General features: G+C 45.1%; 2 protein-coding genes across 2 annotated transcripts in view; both read right to left on the bottom strand.

Moving 5' to 3' along the window:
• Nucleotides 1-3,694, bottom strand: part of C7H11orf65 (chromosome 7 C11orf65 homolog) — a 28,446-nt gene extending 24,752 nt beyond the window's left edge. The window contains exon 1 of the mRNA XM_059266903.1: nt 3,626-3,694. Within this exon, the coding sequence (XP_059122886.1) occupies nt 3,626-3,627 (2 nt within the window). The 5' untranslated portion in view covers nt 3,628-3,694. The remainder of the gene's footprint in view (nt 1-3,625) is intronic.
• A 3,628-nt stretch (nt 3,695-7,322) lies between these two features.
• Nucleotides 7,323-23,140, bottom strand: Poglut3 (protein O-glucosyltransferase 3). Its single transcript, XM_059267891.1, has 8 exons — nt 22,942-23,140; nt 18,834-19,031; nt 16,518-16,804; nt 14,941-15,157; nt 12,843-13,039; nt 10,669-10,863; nt 8,824-8,928; nt 7,323-7,695 (listed from the first exon to the last, which is right to left on the bottom strand). The coding sequence occupies exons 1-8, from the start codon at nt 23,138-23,140 to the stop codon at nt 7,570-7,572; spliced, it is 1,524 nt and encodes a 507-aa protein (XP_059123874.1). The 3' UTR covers nt 7,323-7,569.
• Between the last annotated feature and the right edge of the window lie 1,836 nt (nt 23,141-24,976).

Here is a 24,976-nt window from a genome sequence, read left to right as displayed (position 1 = left end):
AGCCCCTAACCTAGAACTGGGGATTGGTTATAGACTTTCTTCCTTTCTTTTATTATTATTATTATTATTATTATTATTATTATTATTATTTTATTTTTTTTGAAACAGGGTTTCTCAGTGTAGCCTTGGCTGTCCAGGAACTCACTCTGTAGACCAGGCTGGCCTTGAACTCACATAAATCCACCTGCCTCTGCCTCCTGAGTGCTGGGATTAAAGGCATATGCCACCACCGCCCGGCTGATTATAGACTTTCTTAACCACATTGCCTACTTGATAGATCATGCACTACATCTTTAAAAAGATGAAATTTGAACTATTAAGGAGCAAAACAAATCGCTACTTGTACTTCAAAATTTTTATTTGAACTGTCAAGAGTAGTGGAGAAATCAGAGAGACATTCTAGTTTCCTATCCCTTCTAAAGCTCCCGAAAACTGTGTAAGGGGGTATGTGGATGACAAATTGTGCTACTCTAAGAGTGTCCTGTGGATTCATGCCAGCCTCAATTTTTTTTTTTTTTTTGGTTTTTCGAGACAGGGTTTCTCTGTGTAGCTTTGCGCCTTTCCTGGGACTCACTTGGTAGCCCAGGTTGGCCTCAAACTCACAGAGATCCACCTGGCTCTGCCTCCCGAGTGCTGGGATTAAAGGTGTGCGCCACCACCGCCCGGCGCCAGCCTCAATTTTTATGTTAGCATATGAGATTAAAAAAACATGAAGGACTGGGGAAAGAGTTCAGGGGGTAACTTCTTGCTCTGCAAACATGAAGATCCAAGTTTACATGCCTGGCATCCATATAAAAAGCAGGAAGCTGTGGCCATCTGTAACCCCCGTCCTTAGCAGCATAGTGGGGCAGAGACTGGAGGTTCCCAAGGGGCCCACTGGCAAGCTGGTCTAGACAAAATGATGAGCTCCAGGTTCACCAAGCCTGTCTGAACTAACGCATAAGTAGGGGCCGGAGAAATGGCTCAGTGGCAAAGAGCATCTGCTGCTCTTTGAGAGGACCCAAGTTCAGTTCCTACCACTCACATCAGGTGGTTCATAACTGCCTGTAACTCCAGATCCAGGGAATCTGATGCCCCTGGCCTCTGTGTGCACCTGTGCTTGTATCTACATATTCTCTCTCTCTCTCTCTCTCTCTCTCTCTCTCTCTCTCTCTCTCTCTCTCTCTCTCTCTCTCTCACTCTCTCTCTCTCTCTCACTCTCTCTCTCTCTCTCTCTCTCTCTCTCTCTCTCTCTCTCTCTCTCTCACACACACACACACACACACACACACACACACACACACACACACACGAGAGTAGAGACTTTTATAGCCATTTTACATTGCTGTAGCATGTAAACATATAATCAGTGGGCAATATATATACATACATATATATGGTTTTCCCCCTTTCCTAACAATTTTAATGACTGTTAAACATGATCTGAATTATGCTTTTAAAATATTGCTCTGGCTGGGCGGTAGTGGCGCATGCCTTTAATCCCAGCACACGGGAGGCAGAGGCAGGCGGATCTCTGTGAGGCCAGCCTGGGCTACAGAGTGAGTTCCAGGGAAGGTGCCAAAGCTACACAGAGAAACCCTGTCTTGAAAAATCAAAAATAAATAAATAAAATAAAATATTGCTCTGTAAGGGTACAAAAGAAACATAAAAAGCCCTAAGTTATTATTTTTGCTTAGCCATGCATAAAGATAGTCATAAAAATTAGACTTATAAATCAGTACTCAGAACATAATACTCTTAGTTATTACAGCTCCCTACTATTTACAGTATTTCTGAGGTGATGTATGTCTCTTTCAGAATTTCTTATCAGTGGCACTCCTGATTCTTCAGGCTGTATTCTTTTCCTGTGAATGGTGGTGGAGAGTGCCCCGTGCATGGTACAATGCTTAGTAGAGTCCCTCTCTGCCCACCACATGCCATAGCACACTGTGACAACCACTGCTGTCTCCCAAGGGCTGGTGAGATTGTTCAGCAGGTAAAGGCACTTGCCACCAACCTGATGACCCAAGCTGATCCCCATAAGGAGTGAAGGAGAGTTGCCCTCTGACCTCTACGCAAGTGCCATGGCACATGTGTGCCGACATAATACACATACATGTAAAGTTAAAAAAATGTCTCCAGCAATTGCTGCGCTTGAAGAGCTAGTCTGCTGAACCTGCATGGTGGGAAGAGGAAGGGAAGGGCTGGGGCCGCAGCTCAGTGGTAGAGTGCTTTCCTGGCACCCACAGTTCAATCCCTAGCACTTCCAAAATGGTAACAATAACAGCAGCAGTAATAGTGACAATAACAATAAAGGAGAGACTAGGGGTCTAACATTGCCTAGCGTCTCCCAATTCCTGAGGCTGTGACATCGACCAAAGGGAGTATTTACATCATGAAAATTGTCAAAGGCTTTAAACCAGTACTTAATATTTTTCTGGTTGACTTAAGATGTAAGGATAATACAGTGATGTGTTAATAATATAGATTAAAGGTGTGGTATATACATTGCCATCCCATGATGAATAGCATGATGATGCAGAAATGATCCCGGGGAACAATGGCACTTGGCAGGAAAAAAAAAAAAAACAGAATAAAAATCGCATGCTCAGTTGTCCCAAATATTGCTAGTGCGTTAAATGCTGGATCAGGTAAATGAGCTTTAGTAACGTCAGTAGCCACTATTTTTTTTTTTTTTTAAGAGAGAGAGAAAGCCAGAATTTTACCACGGAGCCCAAGATGCCTCTAAACTCACAGCCTCAGTCTCCTGAACACTGAGTTTACTTACAGGCAGTGGGGAGCAGAGGGGAAAGACAGAGGTGGGTTGAGGATTGGAAAAGGAGGTAAAGACTCTGGAGTGTTATGCGGAAGCAGGGACACAGGAGCTTGAAGATGGAGCTGGATTCGATAGGACTTTTCTTAAATATGAGGCACTACAACGTGAAAATATTGTTAGAGATGGAGAAATTAAAGGCACAAGGGAGGGTAAAGGAAACGCGAAATTCTTTGAATAAGGGCACGAAGGCTTCAAACTAATCATGTGAAAATACCACTTCTAAGACACAAGGAGTATGTGTAAACCGTTGCTCAAGTCATGACTTTACTATACCCACGTGCTCACTGCCGATTCCGACGTAAAGATAGCAAACCAACCCCTTGTCATGTGATTCAGAGGTAGGTCAGCAAGCCAATCTCAGATCAATACTCTTGCTGTGTGTAGCTTCGACGCAGAACTCGCATTCCCATCCTCTTTACTAAATTTTATTTTCTCTTTACCTATAGACCTTTATACTGAGGGTCAAGGCAGAAGCCAACAGAAACCTTATTCGCGTACCCTTTAGAATGCTCTCTCCATCTCTAAATATTTTAGGGAGAAAACTTAAAGCCAAGTACTGCAGAGTGTGGGGAGGAATCCAGAGGTGAGAAGTGGGTTAGCAATATCCTCAAGGCTACAGCCCCCGGATTAAGGAGAGGCTGCAGAAGGGATTGGTGAACTAAAGGAAAGCTTTTCCATCCGACCAGAGCAACTGAGCCAGGAGAGGGATGTATTGGAGCTCACTAAGGGTGTGGGTGTTTAGGGTCCTGCAACCAGCCAAGTTCACACCAGACGCCAGGGAAGAAAGGAGCTGGGGAGGGGACACATCCCATGACTTGCCAATCTCCTAGCTCTCCGCTTGTTTCCTTGGTAACGACGCAGTGGGAAAGGACAATAGCTTCTCCCATCTCAACCTTCTTCTTAGGCCCCGCCCCCAACCTTGACTGTTGTGGTTTGCTCTGATAGAAGCCCCCTCTCTTCCGTTCTCGGTGCTGTAGAGGCAAAGGTCTTAGGAAAGAGAGATCGCCTGTATGTGACACGAGGCCGCAGTCTAATGCTATTTCCAAATTTGAGCTTCTTACAGAGGACTTCCCAGCAAGAGTGGAAAATAAGCTTGTCTGCCATCAGCCGCTCTTCGGGGTACACGGTCTCCTAACAGGCTGCACAAGTCTCCTTCACCTGAGCCCACAAGCTGAAGGACTTGGAGCGAAGCACCTGCTGCTGCCTCTGTTGAGATCCGCTACAGGAGACAGATGGATTGGGTGGAGCCCAGAACAAGGTTCTTCAAAGGTGCCTGGAGGCCTGGGTGGAGACTCCACGTGCTCTCTGCCCCTGCATGCTGGGGTGTTTTTAGGCAGGGGGTCGCCGGGGGTGGTGGTGGGGGTGGGGGGTGGTGGTACGGCTCGGACTAGATCATTCAGAGTTCAGATTTTTAAAAACATGTCTCAAAGTCTGGGATTATAATACCTCAGTCGTAAGATGTTTGTCTAGAAAGCCATGGACCCCACCCCTCTCCAGCTCTCCCACGGAAAAAGCCAACAGTCAAACTCAGATACTCAAAACACAAATCTAAGAAAGCAGCATCCTGACTTTCTCACCCAGACTCAGGAAACCGGGCACCGTGGGCCTGGTGGAGAATTTACCTAACACTCCTAGGCACCAGTTCCTCTTCAGAACCCGATGACTAGGCCATGACAGCAGTTTTAGTTTAGTTACTCATGAGGATGTAACAGAGATGGAAGTCAGAGCAGGGCCTTCAGAGATGGCTCAGGGGCTAGGAGCACTGGCTGCTCTTATAGAGCACCCAGGTTAGGTTCCCAGCACTCACATGGCAGCTTATAAGCATCTGTGACTCCAGTTCTGGGGGATTCCAACTCTCTTTTCTGGGCTCTGTGGGCACCAGCATGCATGTGGGGTATTAACATAAAGGCAAGCAAAAACTCACACACCAAAAATAAAGAAAATCTTTTTAAAAATCATAAAAAAAGGTTAGACTGTCATAAATATACCAGGCTGGTGATAATCCTTCTTAAAACAAAGTACATGGTTTCCAAGTTTTATTAAGAAAATTTGCTTTATTTAAAAAAGAGTATATAATAAAACCACATGACAAAATTCTAGACATAGTTTTTAATATGGCATCATGGAAAACACTAATATCATTTTCTTTTCCTTCTTATATCCTCTGTGGATTTCCTCTTTTACCAGGTTGACATTTTTATTGTACAACTTGACTTATATCCATAGTTAAAAAACAATTTAAATATTATAAAAAAAGGTATAAAGCAAAATTTCCCTTCTCTCCGTACCTTCCCCAACACTGGCAGTTTGTCCCTCAAACTCAACCATTTTCTTTTTGTCTTTGCCAAAAGGTTTTCACATTCTGTGTCCTCTACCTTTGGTCCTTCCTGGACGCATCGTGGGAAGCTCTCAGGCCGGCATGGTTAGAACACTGTTCTCGTCAGTGGTGTGTGCTCCTCAATTCCTCCACTCATCAGCATTCACTACTGACGGGTGACGGCCACTGAGAGTGTCTGAAGCCACACGCATGGTTGACAGTTTATTCAAATGAACACAACTATATCGTTACACCCTTACATTCCTCTCTCTTCAAAGGTCAGCTTAAACATACTTTTGTTGAAGTTCAAATCTCCCTCCAAGCCCTCCCCAGGCAGTCTCCTCCACTCTCTCTCAATCCATGGCTTCTGAAGCCAGATACACTTTAATAAAAATTTCAGGATTAAGAGCGGCTCATGGATATTGTGGGTAATAGGTGAGTTGGAAGGGAAGGAATCAGGGTTTAAAATCCAGTTTCTTTCACTAAGATATATTCAAGCTAATAAACCAAAAAGCCGTGTAAGACTCATTTCAAAGGCTGTGGTCAAGCTGGGGAGATGGGGGTTTATCTAGATTTCTTGATAGACTCGTTACAGTTTGGATGTGAAATGTCCCCTGCAGGTTCACGTTGAAGACTCTGCCTCCAGTGCAGTGCTCCAAAATGAGGCTCCTGAGGGCCCTGACAAGTCCATAGAAACTGCCCTTTTGTCTCAACTTGCTTTGAACTGTTAGGACTGTCCATCATCGGACGGCATCAATCTAAAAGACTTAATGTGTCTACAACAAACGACCAATTGCTTTCTGGACCTGGGGTTACAGAGGTAGAAACAGGAGGCAGCCTTTCTTTCCATAAGCCATTTCGATAAAGCCCTACCCTCCATGCACAACAGAAGGTAGACTCAGATGCACCACGGTGTGGCCTCGGGACGGCTTGTCCTTTAGTTCATACTACATGGGTAGGTTTTAAATGGGTGATGGGGTAATTGGCTTGATGATACATTCCTGTGGCCTAGTTAAAAATACAAATTCCCGTGTTCTTAGTGGTCCTCAGGAGAACAGACAGGACCAAATGAATGCCCCAGCTTGGGGAGCACTATTACTCTGGGAGCTCTTGTTTGAGATTGCATTCTGTCATGAACTGCATCTTGGATTGATGGAGCTCTGAGGAATTAGACGTGAATTTATGGTATGAGACTTAGATCTCGACCCTGTCCGAAAAGGCAGAGGCAAGTGCCAAAGCCTTTACCTTAATGGTGCAACCCAGTGAAAGAGGAGGCTCTTTCCATCTGCGTGTGGATCCAGGGATGAGTAGCTGCCTCTCTGCTTGGCTTATTAGTGAATCCAGGGATGCTGAGGCTTCCCGAAGCTGGCATAGCAGTTTTCGAGGACTCTTTCGGAAGGACAAAAAAAAGAATGAACTATCTCTTCGTGACAACTGTAATTTCTTATATCCCTAGTATATAGATGATAAAGATATCCACAGGAGCCGCCATTTACATTAATAGCTATGCTGTCTTTAATAGGTGTACAACCCAAACAGATTGTGACTCACCAGTGGAAGGTACAGTTTCCCCCTTAATTCTGTCTTAAGCTCTGGCAAAAACTTAGCTGGAAAGACTTAAACGGTGCAGTGTGTTCCTCCATCATCTCCACGCTACCTTTAACAGCAGCTTCCTCCTTAGTTAACCTCATCAGAGCTTCCGGCAGGAGGAAGAGACAGCAGAGCTGCCATCACTGTGCATCCGGAGCAGCTTGCGAGAGGAGAAACTACCCAGGGAGGAGCAACTAAAACCTTCCCCAAACACTTTCCCCTCCATCACTGGATGTAAGAGCAAGTGAACAAAAGATAGAAACAAACCAGTAAATGTGACATCCAGATTCCCAGGTGATGTATAAGTTCTTTTCTACCTTGATGCTCAAATGAGCAGTTTTCACCCGAAATAAAATGAATACCCAGAGGTATTGGGTAATACCGAAACTCAAGATCTTTTTGCCTCAGCCTCACGAGTGTGGGATTACATGCTTAGCATCTCTCTGCATTTCTTTTTAGCTTTGGCTTTTTGTTTGTTTGTTTTGTTTTTTGAGACAGGGTTTTTCTGTGAAACAGTTCTGGCTATTCTGGAACTCACTCTGTAGGCCAGGTTGGCCTCGAACTCACAGAGATCCACCTGCCTCTGCTTCCCGAGTGCACCACCACTGCCCGGCTATTTTGGCTTTTTGATAAGATCCAACTGGGTAGTCTGGGCTGGCCAAGCAATCACCACTTATCTCAAGCAGGCTTTGCACTAAAGAAATTCTCTCACTTCTACCTCCAGAGTGCTGGGATTAGAGGTGTGAGCCTGACACACCAGGCCAGGATCCTGTTTCTTCACAGCTTGGCATCTTTCACAAGTCTTAAGATGCAGCCAGCATACAAAGGAGTGTGAAGCCAAGTCTCCTTAAAGCTCTTCCCTCTCAGGCCTCTTCCTGTGGCACTGGCAAACAGATGTGCCATCATCCGGCTGGGGAACAAGTTCCATTCCATCACGTATCATGGGCTTGCTGGCCTGGCGCTCAGCGTATTTCTGAAATAGGTTTGGAAGAGTGCAAGGTTTAGTTCCTGCTTCCTTCTAGTCTCACCCCCCACACATCTCCACCTTCAATCATGATACTTCAGACCCAAACCAAAGGTCTGGCCTATTCTAATCTCACAGCTACATTTTAGCTTTATTTACTGTAAATGCTGGTGAAACATCTCATAGTCCGGCATGGAGCCCTAATCTACACTTCAGGGTAAATGGGGCACCTCTAGGAAAGAGATGCCAAGCCAAATGCCCCTTCTGGAAACAAATGGAGTCAGCACTTATCCTCCATTCTAATGAATAATTATCTTGTTGAATTTTTATAACAGTAACACGAGCATTTCCAGACAGAGTGCATAGATGGCCACTTCCACCCATCCTGGAGGCCTGGAGTTATAACCACGCCAAGAGGCACGTGCAATGTTCTTTGCTCTGGCCATAAATATACCTATGAACCGAGTCTCTCACTCGGTTCATTCTGTGTCCACTTGGTTATGTATTCCTAGTATTGGGCTAATGGCAACAAAATAGTGATGTAATTAAGGGAACCTAATTAACATGTTAGAGGTAGAAGCTCCTACCACTAAAATTAAAGGTAGGGCTGGTAAGATGGCTTAGTGGGTAAAGGTGCCTGCCGCCCCGCCTTAAAACCCTGGTTCAATCCCTGGGACCTACGTGGTGGAAGGAGAGAACCAACCCCCGTAAATTGTCCTCTGACCTCCACCTCCGCCTCCCCGAGCTCACGAAATAAATAATAAATAAAATGTAATTAAAATAAAAAATATTAAAACTAGATTAGTAGACAGGATGGAACCCATCTAAGGATGGCAAGACGGGCATGTGGGGGTGGGGTGGGGTGGGATATGGCTTGCTTATTCCACCTACAGACAAGGAAGGACGTTTCTCTAAGAATCAACCACCAGGGGGCGCACACTGACAAGGTGGGAGGAGCCTCTAATTACTTTCATGGGCTCCAAGAACAAAGATTGTGGAGGCTTCAGAGTCTCAGCTGAACCCAAATTCTCTCCACAAGCTGCCCCTGATCCCCTCTGGAAGCATGTACAAAGTGTCCGAGTCACGCACGTCGTCTAAGGAGCCCTGACCCATCAGATTGGACACTTCTGAACTGACCTGTAGCACCCTGTAGTAGTAACAGAACAGTTTGGGCGGCTGGAGAAGGTCCCTCGCAGTTAACTGGCCCTCTTTGGCAATCTTCTTTGCTTCTTCATCATTTTCCTAGAAGGAAAGAATGACAATTGCGGCTGTGGCCCACAAAGAAAGCTACGTGCAAGTGCGGGAGAGACAGGCGAGGTGAGTGTCAACAGCGCAGCTAGGGGACCGCAACGGCTGTAACACAAAGGAGGCCAGGCGGGCAGTTTACTAGTGTCTGTTAAAGGGAAAAGATCAAAGGTGTGTGGACCTGACCCTACGGCCTCACTGGCCTCTTCTGGTGCTTTCCTAGCGATCCAGGGAGAAAGCCTGGGGTCCATCATCTGCCTCCCCAGGGAGAAAGCCTGGGGTCCATCATCTGCCGCCCCAGGGAGAAAGCCTGGGGTCCATCATCTGCCTCCCCAGGGAGAAAGCCTGGGGTCCATCATCTGCCGCCCTAGCGATGCCCTCTGCCTAAGAACAGAATGGATCAATTTTCATGTTAAAATGAACTCTAAAAGTTTCAGCGCTGGGGAGATGGCTCTGCAGTTAAGTGTGTATACTGCTCTTGCAGAGGACCCCGGAGTTCCTTTCCTAGCACCCACCTTGGGGGTTGTCAACTCCAGCTGCAGGAGATCTGAGGCCTCTGGCCTTTGAGGGCATCTTCACTCAAGTGTACAGACCTCTACACTGACACATGTGTAAAATTAAAAATAATAAAAAAATGTGTTTTTCATAAAGCTTCATTCAAATATGCAGAGACAATGCTCTGTTACAAAGCGGTAGCCACAAAAGGCTATAATGCTGTTGTAACATAAGAGATGTTCACTCACTAGTACTCACGGGCTGTAGTGCTAGGAATAACCGATGCTCCTAATTACAGTCATGGGAAACGCTTCATTTTCTGCACACTGCTGACAGGAAAGGCTATTTGCTGGCAATTGTGGATCTTAGGAAAAGCCAGAACAATGATTCTGATGCATTATTCCTATATTATTTCTCAAAACTTAAAAAAATGGAATTTTTTTGTTTTATATTAGATGTTATAATAGAAGGATAAATTGTGATAAGTGAATTCTCCCCCCCCCCCAACCGAACCCAGGGCCTTGTGCTTGCTAGGCAAGTGCTCTACCACTGAGCTAAATCCCCAACCCAAAACTCTTTTTTTTTTTGGTTTTTCGAGACAGGTCTCTCTGTGTAGCTTTGAGCCTTTCCTGGACAGGGTTTCTCTGTGTAGCTTTGCGCCTTTCCTGGATCTTGTTCTGTAGCCCAGGCTGGCCTCAAACTCACAAAGATCTGCCTGCCTCTGCCTCCTGAGTGCTGGGATTAAAGGCGTGCGCTACCACCGCCCAGCCGTGAATCATTTAGAAAAATCTATATTACATGCAACACTGACTTCAAATCTCAACTTCAACAGTGTTAATAGAGGGTATACAAAATGATTCCGGTGTCCTTTCTTTCTCTTTTATCTGCGTGCCTGGGTTTATCTATGTGCGGATTTGTGTACACAAGTGCAGTGACCACAGAAGCCAGAAGAAGCCTGATTCCCTGGAGCCAGAGTTACAGGCCATTGTGAGCTGCCCAACGTGGGTGCTGCAAACCAAGGTCCTTGGAAGAACAGCAAGTGCTCTTATCCACTCAGCCACCTCTCTGACCCATGATATCTATTCTTTAGCTATTAAAGGGAACACTTTTTTTTTTTTTAAAGAAAATCACACTTCCTTTGATTTTATTTCATTGTGATACATTAGGTCCTGATGGAACACAGGTCCCCCATATAAATAACTTTGATATTGCCAAAGAAAAGGAAAATTGCATGGAACATACCTTGGCCCACTTCACCTTCTCTAGTAGATCACTGAGGTTTCTTTTAATGGGAACGTAGTGTTTCCAAGGCCTTAGTGCCACATAGAAATGTTCATAATATGGCGAATCCTGCTTCAAAACCAGGCTGTCCCCCAGCATGAGATATGGATACCTGTAAGCAGCCACCGTTCCATCCACATTCACCTGGTACTTGTACTAGAAGATTAAAAGCAAAAAAACCTCATAAAGCCATTTGCTTTACTTCTGTTTTTCATCAGTACTTTAAAATTAAATACAGAGGGATGATTTTCCACTTTCCCACGTCTGTGTTTACATTTCATTTATTATTCATTCTCTTTGTATAAAAATTATAAACAGCCTGTAACAGCTCCCTTGTAGGAAATTTTAGGACATAGGAACAAGTGCCTGTTTCAATTACATCTCTGAAGCAGAGAGTCCAGATTTCTGTAATCAAAGCACGTCCTAAAACTATTGTCAAAGTTCTCAATTTTAATATTCTGAAAAGTGATATTAATTATCAGTTTTCATATATATATAATTTTCATTTATTCCTTATGCTAAACCCACAAAACAGAAAGGCACTGTCTCTATTTTACAGTTTACAGGCTGGTAAACTAAGTTTATGTAAAATTGAGTCTACATCTTTCCAGCTTGTAAACTGTAGTTAAGATGACTCAGTGGATAGAGGAGCTTGCTGCCAAACCAGATGACCCAAGTTCAATTCCCAGGACCTACATGCTAGAGGAAGGGAACTAACTCTGGTAAGTTGTCATCTCTCTCTCTCTCTCTCTCTCTCTCTCTCTCTCTCTCTCTCCCACACACACACACACACACACACACACACAAACACAGAGATAAATTAAATGTAACAAAAGCTAGTTGATAGAAACCTGAAGAAGTAAGTTGTCACTGACCTAACACACACACACACACACACACACACACACACACACACTGATAAATAAGTGTAATAAAATCTAGTTGACAGAAACCTGGAGAAGTAGTCACTTCCTTGGCATATATTGGATTAGTAAGTTCTGATTATAATAAATTAATAAGTCCATTTCAAAAGCATTTATCAAAGGCATGAAATCCAATTAAATTATAATATAAAGCAAGTTTTTTGTTTTTTTTTACAAGTGAGAAAACTGGTACACAGAGAAATTTATAAACCTACATGCTGAAAGCAAATTCACTGTTCTTTTTACAAAGCCCCCGAGATGAAGGTGATCCATTCCCAACTCTGGTGACTTCCTTCCTTCCTCCCTTCCACCTCCTCCCTTTCCTTCCCAGTGCTGGAGGTCAAACCTCTGCCTCTCACATGTAATAGAAGCCCTCTCTACGGGGCTACACTCTAACCTCTTAATAATTTCTTTAAAAAATAATTTATTAAATAATCAGTACCATGTGTTTCCTAGCCAGTTGGATGTGGGTTTCATGAAAACACTCTAAAGCAGTGAGGGGCACACACATGTATATATACGCACACACACACCCACCTCACACATATACATGCATACACACACACACACACACATACACACACACATACACACACACACACATACACACACACACACACACACACCTCACACATATACATGCATATACACACACACACACACACACATACACACACACACACCTCACACATATACATGCATATACAAACACACACACACACACACACACACACACACACACCACACACACACTACAAAAATCAACGCAAAAGGAAAGTAAAGGAACATGGCAGGCATCACAGGTCACCAGAGCCACTAAGAGAGGAGGGGTCACAGCAGGCAGGACTCAGACTCTGGCTCCACCCTCCTATTTTCCATATTTAAAAATGAATACTCTTTATTTACCAAAGATACTTGAGGTCGCTTTCCATAAAAGACACTTATCCTTGCAGCTTATTAAACCAAAGCAGAAAGCCACAGTAAACACATACAAACTTCATGTTAACTCCTCCATTAAGCATTAAATACAGTTCGAGGTTTTTCCATAAACAAAATGAACAGAGAGAACCGTCAAGAGTTGAGCGGTTCCCTCGGTCACACAGGAAAGTATAACAGTGACGTCAGCCCCAGACGGAGGCGACCTGCTTGAACGACCTGTTTCACAGACTTTGGACACAGTTTATCACTCCGTAGCCATAGGAAGACTCATACCTTAAAGAAATCAAAGAAACCCATCAACTTGGCCTTTCCAAGCTCTTTTTCTTTCTCTTGGAAAAAGAAATATCCTGTAATTCCTGCATCTAGCAGCTGTGGATTTTCTTTGGACAGCTGTACCAACTCCAGCCTCTCCTCCCGGCTATCTCTACCTCGGAAGAAAGCTTTCTCTGTTTTATTGGTCCAGGAAGGCCCTAGAAGTTTGAGGCCATAAAAAATGATGATTAAGAATCTGAAATCATAAGACAGTACAATGACCTTTAATTCACCATTGTCATTTGAAATGTTGGTACTCGTCACAAACTCATTTTGTAGTATAAATGCTGTTTCCAAAATACCTGGGACTGAGCCTCAGTTTGCCAGAGATGCTTTCAGAGGCTGTCTGTCCGTTTGTCCCAGCCCCTCCCACTTACCTACCAACAACAGGTCACAAGGGCTGTTCACTGTGTTCGGCACTAGGAAGCAGCCTTCACAGTATCAGACCAAGCTCAAGGCAAGCAGAGGTTCTGTGACTTGTCCCCCTCCCAAGGCCAGAGCTTCTTCAATTTTTCATGTTTCATAATCACACACGAGTTAGGCTTTTGTTCTTATACAAGGTCAGCAGAAAATTGCCTAACTAAGCAACCCCAACAGATTTTTAGTTCATATTTCTCCCTTGATTATTATGTTATGTGTATATGTATTTCATGTATGTCTGTGCACTGTGCGCATGAAGTGCCCACAGAGGCCAGAGGAGGGAGCCAGATCTCCTGGGACTGGAGTTACAGATTGTTGTGCACCAAGTGGGTGCAGGGAATTGAACCTGGGTCCTCTGGAAGAGCAGTGAGTGCTCATAACCACTTGATCATCTCTCCAGTTCAGCTGCTCATAATTTTGAATAGAGGGAAAATATTTTTCTTTGATGCTGTTAAGTGTAACTATATTGCTCACTACACTCACATAGGTACATGGGGAGTTTGAGAGAGGATCTCGCTATATATCCCTGCTACTTGCTATGTACCCAGATGGATCTCTAAGGACACTTTTCCTGCCTCAGGCTTCCAAGTGCTAGGATTACAGGCATGAGACACCATGCCCAGCTCTCTCTCTATTTATATCTTCTCTTTTTAAAAAGGGAAATGTTTTAGAAAAGTTAATTTCAATCTCTGACAAGACCTCTTATTATTCTAAATAATAATTCTAAATAATTATTCTAGTAATAATGTCCCCATCAGTGTCTTGGGGACATCTCTAAGATACAGAAATCGAAGGGGGTCAACTTTCTCGGTATACTGAGAAATCCACTGGTATCAAACTGAAAGTGGCCAACTTTTATTTCATATGGTCCTCATCTGATTTCCATTTATCTTTTCTCTTCATGATACTTTTAGACAGTTTTCACAAATCTCTGGTCTTGTCCCCCAAATAACAATAAAGAGAAATAAAGGATGGAAAGGACAAAGCCAAGTTTTTTGCAGCTCAATGAACTGCCAAAAAGAGGTATTATATCGTAAATGGAAGGCAGGAATCGTAAAAAGAGAGAAAGAATTCCAATTTGAAAGACTCAGAAAGTGCAGAAAAACGAAATAAGAGAATTCCTTACAGAGTACTGGATGATGGGTTCATACTGCCCAAATCACACCATGATCATAACCTTCTTACGTTTTTCAGAATGTGCCCTCATTTAATCCATAAAAAGCACTGGGGTCAGAATTAAGAGACAAGTTTACCAAATATACAATTATTTACATATTTTTAATGTTTTGATTTAAAATTTCATATAAGTATAACCAAATGCAGACATGAAAAGATGTTTACCAATGACCAAACCCAAAGAAGAGACTCCATGAATATAGGCTTGGGGGTTATTTCCCCAAACTAAGTACATTTCATTTTCAAATTAGAGTCCTAAACATTCTCTTTTGGCCTTAGGGTCCTTTCCTCCTTCTTTGCTGTGCTGGGAATGTAGCTTGGGCCCCTGCACATGCTAGACCAGCATTCTTCTTGGTTAGGAAGTAAGAATGATTAAGCATATACATCTTCTCTTTCTGAGTTAACATTCCCTCCATTATTTTTACCCTTAAGCGTTTTCCCTGGAGAATTAACCTTAGCTCACCTGTATTTCCCTGAACAGAGAGGAGATCATTTGTGACACCCCTCATCGCTTCAAGTGTGGAATGGGTGACATCATATGTCGGAAGGATAATGTCTCTTGAATCCAAGGAGCCGCACCAGGAAATGATAGGTATAGGGCCAGGAGTGTCATTGACTTTCCGATGCTCCAAGGGCCAATCTCCAAGGTTAATATAAAATTCTAAATCTGGGAGGGTGACCTATAAAACAAAACAAAACCACAAACATTAGTGCTGGAAGGTACATACTGCCCCAGTCTCTTGGCTATGTGTGTAGATATATGGAGGACAGGGGTCAATCTGGTGTTTTTCCTCAAGAGACAATTATCCCCCCCCTCCAAAAAAAAAAAAAAAAAGGTTGCCAGGTGGTGGTGGCGCACGCCTTTAATCCCAGCACTTGGGAGGCAGAGGCAGGTGAATCTCTGTGAGTTCGAGGCCAGCCTGGGCTATAGAGTGAGTTTCAGGAAAGGCGCAAAGCTACACAGAGAAACCCTGTCTCAAAAAAACCAAAAAAAAAAAAAAAAAAAAAAAAGACACCTACCTTACTTTTTTGTGTTTGTTTTTGGGTTTTTTTTTTTTGTTTGTTTGTTTTTTGGTATGGTTTCTCACTGGCCTGGACCTTTCCAAGGCAGTTAAGCTGGCTGGCCCCTGAGCCTTAGGGCTCCACCTCTCTCTGTTTCCTCAGCACTGGATTACAAGCACATGCTATCATGACTGGTCTTTTTCACATGGGCTCTGAGCAGTAGACTCAGGTCCTATGGCCCAGCAAGCACTTTACCGACCCAGCCATCTCCCTAGCTGGGTCCTCTTAAGCACTTCTGATAGAGATGACCATGGAAAACAGTGGGTAAGGAGAAGAGAGCCTCCGGGTGAGGGTAGTACATAGCAAACTCACTTAACTGGGAACCGGCTACCCTTCTCCAGAGGTGGCATTTAAAATGGAACGTTACTGAAGTGGGCGTATGTGGAGAAGTGTGAATGGGTGGCTTTGGCTTTGTGCAGCCGCACCAGCTGCCTAAACAACTGTCTGCAGTCAGACCCAAGCCTTTGCCTCTGTCACCATGCCCTCTTCCAGCTTTGCCCCTAGAGTCCTCCACCCCGCTTCCACATCCACGACTGACACTCTCTGTTGAGGACCTCTTGCTTGGAACGCCAAATCAGTTTCCTTCCTAGGCTTTCTGACTCCACCCTCCCTCAGCTTGAACCTATTGCCTATACAGCTGCCCAGATCTCTACACCCCACATTAAGGTCACGACTAAACTTACCGGAACCTTAGACTGTGGAACGAGACCTATGTTCTGTCCTGGCATTCAGAGCCTCGCTCTCTTAGTCTAGCTTATACTGAGGTCTCATGAGCCTGAGTGCGGGGATAACAGGCAAGAGCCACCAAGCCCACTTTAATTTAAATCTTACAGGAAAGAGCCATCTACAAAGGCACATTCCGTGACGCATTTCTGAGCCCTGACGCCCACTCTTACTGGTCTTCATAGTTCTAAGTATGTAACTGTTGCAACAAAAGAGTTGAATGATACTATTTTTGGAATTTGTTCATTTTCATACCTTTCTTGCCAGTGACAGCAAAATTTCATCAGAGAACATTTTGAAGTCCGTGTATTTCCCCAAAGATCTCCGGTGGATGTGGTTATTGATAATTGTGTAATGAACAACAGCACCCCGCTCGTCTCCAAATCTTTTGGGGACTTCCTTCAGCATCTGCTGGAGATTGATGCTGGGGAAGGAAGTAAAATCTTGCTCAATCTGTGGCTCCGTGGCTGGACAAGACAGACTTCTCTGCCAGGCCTGAGGATCCTCTTCTGGGCAGTCACAGTACTCGTGATACACGGGCCCTGGGGAGGTGATACACATATACATACAATGCCACCCTGAGTTAACAGAGAGATTTGAGCACTGGATGACACCTTGGCAAATCTGAGAACTACGGACAGAGGTTAAACTATCTCAGACTAATGAGTAGCACATGCCACTCCTGTCCCCTTTGGAGGCACCCTAGACAGACTGTACAGCGCATGCTTCCTCCCAAACAAACACACTCCAGTCACTTGGACGATACATTCTTTGCTTCTAGTGAGGTACAAGTAATTAATTTACAACTACTTCACGTTAGCATGCAAAAGGAGAGCTTCCTGATTTTCAGATATTCAAATGTAGAAACAGTGAGTTTTTGAGAAAATGGAGGACCTTTCCCTCAATGCCTCTAACACTGTCTCAGTCGGCATGTCTCAGAGAAAGATAGAGTAACCCAAAGGTCTGTCAGTGTCATATAAATCTAATATAATTTCAGGACATATCCATATTTAATATAAAATTAGCTTTTCTTAAGGATTTATTTATGATCTTTGGAAACAGTCTCCTGTAGCCCAGGTTGGCCTTAACTCCTGATCCTCCTGCCTCTACCTCTGTGGTGCTGAGATTATATCATTTTTTTTTTTTTTTTTTTAGGATTTCTACTTCAGACTAAGACCAATAAGAAGCACTGACTTATTCTCTCACATAAAACTGGTGAAGGAAACCTGGCCTAACTTATGTGCTCACAGTTCTCAGACTATGGACATGAGGCAGTGAAGGACAGTGAGTCTGGGAGGTGGACACCAGCCAGGCAAGCCTCACTGGTCACACTGCTGCTTAACGTAGCACAGGAGGAGGGCGTGGGTGAGCTGAGCAGTCTCACCGTGCTGAGGAAGATCTGAGAGCGCAGGGTAAACGGGGCAGCTGAGCCTGGGAGACAGAGTCTGAGAAGGGTGAGAACTGAACCTGGGAAAGCCTAGAAACATGCAGGGCTTTGTGAGTGAGCAAACATCCCAGCCTATGATCAGGGAATCTGGGAGGTGAAACCACCCAATACAGGCAAGAGCCATCCAGAACACTGGAGGGCAGTGTGGCTGGGGAAAGGGCCTGTACCAGCCAGACTGCAAAGCCTTTTCATTCTTGGGACTCAGGGAGCGCATGTCTCCGTCCTTGAGAATAATTAGCCCTAGATTAAATGTGGCTCAATTTCATCTGACAAACTGTGAATATTTAACTCGAAAGGATTAAATTATGTCCAGTTAACTCTGCCACATCCCAGGGATGAAGCTTAGGAAAATTAAAAATGGCATTAAGAGATAAGAAAATACACTGTAGGGGATTAAGGGCAACTTGGCATTGGAGGAAAAAAGGAGAAACATTTATTTTAGGTGTGTGTTTTGTCTACATGTATGTATGTGCACTACATGCATGTCTGGTACTCACAGAAGTCAGAAGACGTTGGATCCCCTGGAACTGGAGTTACATGTTGTGTGATATTTTGTTTGTGTTCTGACAAATTAAGCTTGCCTGGAGATCAGAGGGTGGAGCTAGCCACTAGTTAACCATAGAGACCAGGCAGTGGTAGCACACACCTTTAATCCCAGCATTTGGGAGGAGGAAGCAGAAGATCAGGAGTTCAAGGCCACCCTGGGCTATGCGTGATTGAACAAGTCTAAAAGAGAAACAGAGCCGGGTGGTGGTGGTGCACGCCTTTAATCCCAGCACTAGGGAGGTGGAGACAGTAATGTAAGGCCGGTGGAGAGAGGATCTTGGCCCCATTCAGTCTGAGGATTCGTAGAAGTAAGAAGTTTCTAGTGGCTGCTGCTCTGCTTCTCTGATCTTTCAACTTTCACCCTGATATCTGACTCTGTGTTTTTATTTAATAAGACTAATTAGGATTGTGCTTCAGTTACAGATGATTGTGAGCTACCGTGTGGGTTCTGGGAACTGAACCCAGATCCTCTGCAAGAGGAACCAGTGCTCTCCAAACCGACTGCAGGGTCATCACAAGCCATTCTGAAAAGCATGCACCCCACAGTAGTCTAGGTTCGGGTGACTAATAACTCTTACCTTTCAGAATATAGGGAGACTGAGCCACGTGTTCACCACCATAAAGAACCTCCACCTTGAGGCCTTCGTGGGCAGTCTCATGCATCCTGTATCTCACCAAAAATGTTCCATCATTTCTGTCCAAAGGCTTAGGGACATAAATTCGGACTGACTCTCTGGGTGAAAGGGATTTTACCACCACTTTGAATTGTGCTTGACCTGGAGACAAAAGAAATAAAAAGAACACGATTGTTTCCTGATTACTATGTCTCTCTTACAGAAGTTCCTTTGCCCTACAGTGTTCATGGTAAACCATGCTCATTTCAGCCTAGAAGATTCTTGAGGCCACCAACCATCTTGACCCACCCTTAAGCCAAGGATCTGACTTAACACGGGAGTCATTATCTATTCCATAACGACAGTGGATGGAAAAATCAATTCATTGAAGAAAGGGACAGTCTTGCCTACTTGGTCTTCTCTCTTCTGAATACCATTGAGACTTAGGTAGGCAGTTAACAGTCCACACTCTAAAGTTGATGGCCCTGTGGCAATTCAACTTTCTCCCTGTAAAAATACACATGTTATTGAATGCCATTTAAAGTATCTAGCAACCCTCATTTCTGAGAAAATGCCCCCCCTTTTTAAATTAAATTTGTTCTTTGACGATTTCATATGGCACAATAATGCATACTGACCACTCTTACCCTCTGCCCTCTCCAGTGCCCCTCCCACTCTGTCCACCCTATTAAGAAAATGGCTATTCATTTTGTTCTGTGACCCACTGAGTCTAACCAGGCTTGTCTGTGTGACTACAGATTTGGAGTCTGGTGGGCCCAGCAGTCGGCTCACAACTGAAGATGACGCTCCCTCTCCCAGAACCTAATAGTAGTTTGGAAGTGAGGGACAGGGCCCCATAAGACCCTCCCCATTCCGTGACTGACTGTTGATAGGGCCAGTCTTGTGCGGGCCTGGTGCAATAGGCCCACAGCTTTGAGTTCATGATTGCAAAGGCTGAGTCTAGAGCGGCAATCTTCAACCTGTGGGTTGCAACCCCTTTGGCGGGTCACCTTTCACAGGGGTGGCCGAAGACCATCTGCACGTCAGATATATACATTTCGATTCATAACTGCAGCAAAATTACAGTTATGAAGCAGCAACAAAAATAATTTCATGGTTGGGGGGTCAGCACAGCGTGAGGAACTGTATTGAAGGGTAGAAGCCTTAGGAAGGTTGAGACCCACTGGTCTAGAGGACTGCATTTCAAAGCCCATCACTTTATCTCTGGCTTTTACACACTTCCTACTTCCTCTTTTACAAAGTTCCCTGAGCTCAAGAGAGTGTGAAATTTTCTGTTTTTAAATTGAATTTTCAAATGTGTTTGTTTCTTCTAGCTTGCCATCAGAAAGGCAACCCGAGAGACAGGAGAGATGGCTCAGCAGTTAAAAGCACTGGCTTTTCTTCTAGAGGACCCAGGTTCAAGTCCCAGCACCCACATAGTGGCTCACAACTGGCTGTAACTCCAGTTCCAGGGAATCTGAGACTCTCTTCTGGCCTCCAAGAAGGTACGTACACAGTGGTTATACATACATTCAGGCAAAACACACATACACATAAAATAAAAACTTAAAAAAAAAAAAAAGAAAGATAATGCGTGCTACAGCAGACTGAAAAGCTGGGGTGACATACACACCTTTAATCCAACACTCAGGAGGAAGAGGCAGGTGAATCTCTGTTAGTTGAAGGCCAATCTGGCCTACATAGTGAGACCCTGGCTTAAAAAACAAAACAAAACAAAAACCAACAAAGGAAAGGATAAAACTATTAAAAAGACGTATTTTAAGTGCTTAGTTATTTTTATAGTAACATTGCATGCCTGGATCATTGATAGCATAAAATTAATGTGAGAGTCAGTGGGAAATACACTGGTTGGGTTTGACACAGAAGTAAGGAAGTGTAATCTGTACAAGGGAGACAAGGAAGAGGGGAATTCTGAATTGCTCACACTGGAAGGAATATGAGTTTGCATTTGCCCTGACGGCTATTATAATGGAACAGATTCCAAGATCAGCTTGAGTTTTCTTCCTCGTAAATTCCAACTTCTTTAAGAAAAGCTGACTGATGGAAGCATAGTGACCCAAAAGGAGGCAGGAAGTATCAAACCCTTACATCAGAGATTCCGAACACTTAAATTTCAAAGAAGCCAAAAGCATTTAAAAAAAAAAAATCACTTAGCTCCTACTGTGGGCTACTTCTTGTGTTCAGATCTGTTTATTTATTTTTTAGATCAAGTTCTTATTACATAGTCAAGGCTAGCCTAGAACCCACAATCCTCCTGCCTCTGTCTCCCAAGTGCTTGGGTGATAGGCCCTCACCATCACACCTAGCTCTCTGAAGCATTTCTACCTGTTTCCTGTAAGACTTTGTCAGGTAGGTATTTCTTACCCCCACCGTACAGATGAGAGACCCAGCTCCAAGAAGTAACTGAAGCTCACAAATCAATGAACTAACCCAAGCTCACATATCAGTGATAGTAAGCACTCACAGCTCTACAGCATCTTAAATGGAAGAAAATCTCTGGTGATGGGGATCTTGCCGGCCATGACCGGTTTAGGAAGCTTATTAAAGCTCCCTGTAGTTACAGGGAGAGCACTGATCTTACATTAGTGAGTGTCCCAGAAGACCAAAGTGTTACGCCCTAGGACGACATAATCCTCCAAATATGTCTGACTTCCTGCCAAGTACACACATACTCCAGGAGCCACTCATGCACCACAATCATATTAAGAGTTTTGTTATTTTGTCACTACGAAAACATGATCTATTGGGGCTAGAGAGATGGCTCAGTGGTTAAGGGCACTTCCTATTCTTCCAGAGGACCTTTTCAGGTCCCAGCAACTATATCAGGCCGCTCACAAGTGCCTCGAAATCCAGCTACAGCAGATCCAGCGCCCTCTTCTGGATGCTAAGACACCTGCACACAAGTGACATATATAAACACACACACATATCAATATAAATAAAATAAGATATTATCTCTGCAGAAATTTTTATCTGGGAAAAAGAATGCTAAAAGGAATTAGGGAAAAAATCCGTACTCTTTTGCTATAACCACGGAAGTGCATGTTCGGGTTCATTTATTTATTACAAACTTGGCGTGATACTAAGTCACGGTTTGAATCCGAAACATGCCCCACAGGCTCCTGTTCTGAACACTTGACCCTCACACTCTCTGTGTTTGCACATCTGCGAGCCTGTCCAGAAAACCCTCAGCCTCCAAACCTCTACTCTCGAAGGCTTCCCAGACTTCCCTGGGCCTACGCGAAGTCTTCCCATGTTCACACCACACTGCACATATCCCATTGTAGTAACTGTGATGTGCCCTGATAGGTCAGTTGCTTATCTATTTTCTCAGTAGACTCTAAGTTTTCTGGTAGGCAGACATTACCATCCTCTTTTTACTCCAGGATTATCAAACACACAGTGATCTCCAAGTACATGACGTTCCCATTGCACTGTGGAGTAGACAGGCCCTGAATTATTCCGTCTCTCTGCTGGCAAAACAGGAACAGCCTTCAATTTAGACACAAATGAGCAAATCCTGACTGGCAACCACGGGAAACCAGCTGGACAAGTCGAGAGAAGCTGTCAGATGTGGGAGGGGAACCCTGCAGAGATCCAGGACAAGACCCTCCCTAGCCCCGTTTCTACTTAGTTTCACTGATTCCTGTGGTCTGCATTTAGTCAAAAGCAAGAAGAAAAGGCAAACCCTGAGTGCAAGAAGGCCCAGCCCTGCAGGCCTAGGAGCGCCTAAGCGATGAGTGGGTGCAGAGTCGGGGAGGAAGGCACTCCCTGAAGGTCAGGAAGGACCATCTGCATCACGTGACTGCAGCACGGCGTCCCATAGGACACCACGGGCGCCATGTACGCCAACATCAGTCCACGCGTGGGACATGTGGCCCGGCCCTTGGAGTTAGTCACCCCACGGACCTAGGTGGCGTCTCCCGCCCCCGTGGGTGTCAGACAGGAGGGAAGGGAGCCCCGGGGAGAGGAGGGAGGGCGACGCCCCCAGTGGGGAGGTGGCCGTGTGTGGGGACAGGGACGCGTGGGGACGGCGACGGGCGCTGCTGACCTGGCGGCGAGCTAGTGAGGTTCCGGCCGTCCGAGTCCACCGCCTGCAGGAAGAAGTAGCGCACGGGCAGGACGGCGGCGGCCTGCAGCCCCGGGCCCCACGCCAGGCTCCGCGGGGCGCTCACTCGCGCCCCGGCCCCCGCGGCCACCAGCAGGGCGAGCTGCAGCCGCAGCAGCGGGGCCCGCGGGACGCGGAGCATGGTCGCCGGCTCTCAGCTCCGCTGGCCGGGGAGGGGCCGGAGCGCCGGGCTCGAGGGGACACCCGGGGGCGGGCCTCTGCCTAGAGCCGCCCCGCGCGGCTGACACCAGCAGGGTGTTGGCGTGCACCGAGCCCAGGCCTCCACTAGCTGCTTGGATGTGTCAGAAGTTTGGATGTTGAATTGCTGTTACCGTTTTCACTTATTTAATGTTTTGTTTCTTTTTCTTTTTTCCTTTTGAGAAGGAAGTCTCCCCCTGTAGCTCAGGCAATCCTCCCTCCCCAGCCTTCTCCAGTAAGGTGTGTGAGCCACCTTGCCCTGTGGAGAAACCCGATTTCAACTGATGGATTGAGAAGGGGGTCTCACTACCTAACTCCAGCTGGCCTGGAACTCTGTATGGAGTGCCTGGCCTTTTACTCACCGTCATCCGCCTGCCTCTGTCTCCCAAGTGTGGGGACTGAAGATGTGCACTACTACATCCAGCCTGAAAAAAACGGTTTTAAATGTTACAGACTCAGGTTTGGGATGCCGCTTAGTGGTACAGTAAGTGCCTGGCATGTACAAGGCCCAGGGTTTGGTTCCCAGTGCCACAAGTGGAACCAGAGGAATGGTTTACCTGTGAAGAATTTCCTTGGTTTTGGTTCACACAGAGGCTTGCCTGTTTCGTTTTGCGCTTGGCAATTTCCCTCACTGGAGTCCCTGGCGTGTGGTTCTCCTTTTCAAACAGTGTTTTCTGAGTATCCACTGATTTGGATTGAAATTTGTGCATTTTGGCAGCAGAAGGCAGGGTCTGGGCCTTACCTTGTGCTGTGTGGGCAAGCTTCTCAGAGCCAGGTACCTTCTCTCCCTGCCCACTTTGGGAAGGTAGGATGGGTAGCATGGGTCGCCCCCACTCCTCAGTCTCAAGGGCCAGGAAGAACATTCTCCCCCCTCCACTGCCAGTTTGCTCATTTTTGCTAGTTATTTTTCCTTCTTTTTATCTGCATGGCACTACACTCTTAGGAAATAAAGATGGTCCCTAGACTGAGAAATCTGGAAGAACTCCTACAGAATGGACACAGGGCTTTTGACTTCTCCAGGTAGATCTCAACCCAGAGCATGTCAGAACCAGGTCCTAAACGGCCCTCTGCCTTTCCCAGGCTTTAAGTGGGCTCCTGAGCATTTTGAGCTTGGGCCCAGGCCACTGACTCAATTACCAACCACAGGTTAGGGCAGAGAGGCCAGCGTGGAGAAAGCACCAGAATGCCGTGTGGTCTTGGGCTAGCCTGGCATCCGTCACTGGAGGTTGTAGACAGCACTTTGTAGTTTAGAAGCATCATCAGGAACTGGTAATAAGTCACTAGTGTAATAATATTACCCTAGGCAGGGTAACAGTGTGATGTGACTTAGTGTGACTTCCACTGATTGTTTTTTTTCCTGGAGTTGTTTGAACGCTTTGATGGAATGCCTGCTCTGTCCCAGTTATTTAAATAAATAACACACACACACACACACACACACACACACACACACACACACCAAACAAATCAACCCAAAAGCTGTATAGCACACATTTCGTTCACACTCTGCCAAAATTGGACTTCAGTTTTCTTTTCCCAGGGAAGTGAGCTGGGAGCTATCTGGGTGATAGTGAAATATGGTCTAAGAGATTATATAACACTTGAGGTACCACCTGTTGCAGGGGGAACCATCAAGCCATTGATTCATATCACTGCAAACAGTCAACCAATCAACACTAGTGAAAAGTTTGGTTAAGTCAAGCAAAATCGCCATTTTTTTTTTTAAAAAAAGAAGCAACATTAAATAATCTTCCGGACAGCAAATATTTTGAAAATATCT

This window comes from Peromyscus eremicus, chromosome 7 (genome assembly GCF_949786415.1).
Source record: "Peromyscus eremicus chromosome 7, PerEre_H2_v1, whole genome shotgun sequence".
In the NCBI taxonomy this organism is placed as follows: domain Eukaryota; kingdom Metazoa; phylum Chordata; class Mammalia; order Rodentia; family Cricetidae; genus Peromyscus; species Peromyscus eremicus.
The sequence above is the reverse complement of the archived record's forward strand: the minus strand, read 5'-3'. Positions and strand labels throughout refer to the sequence as shown.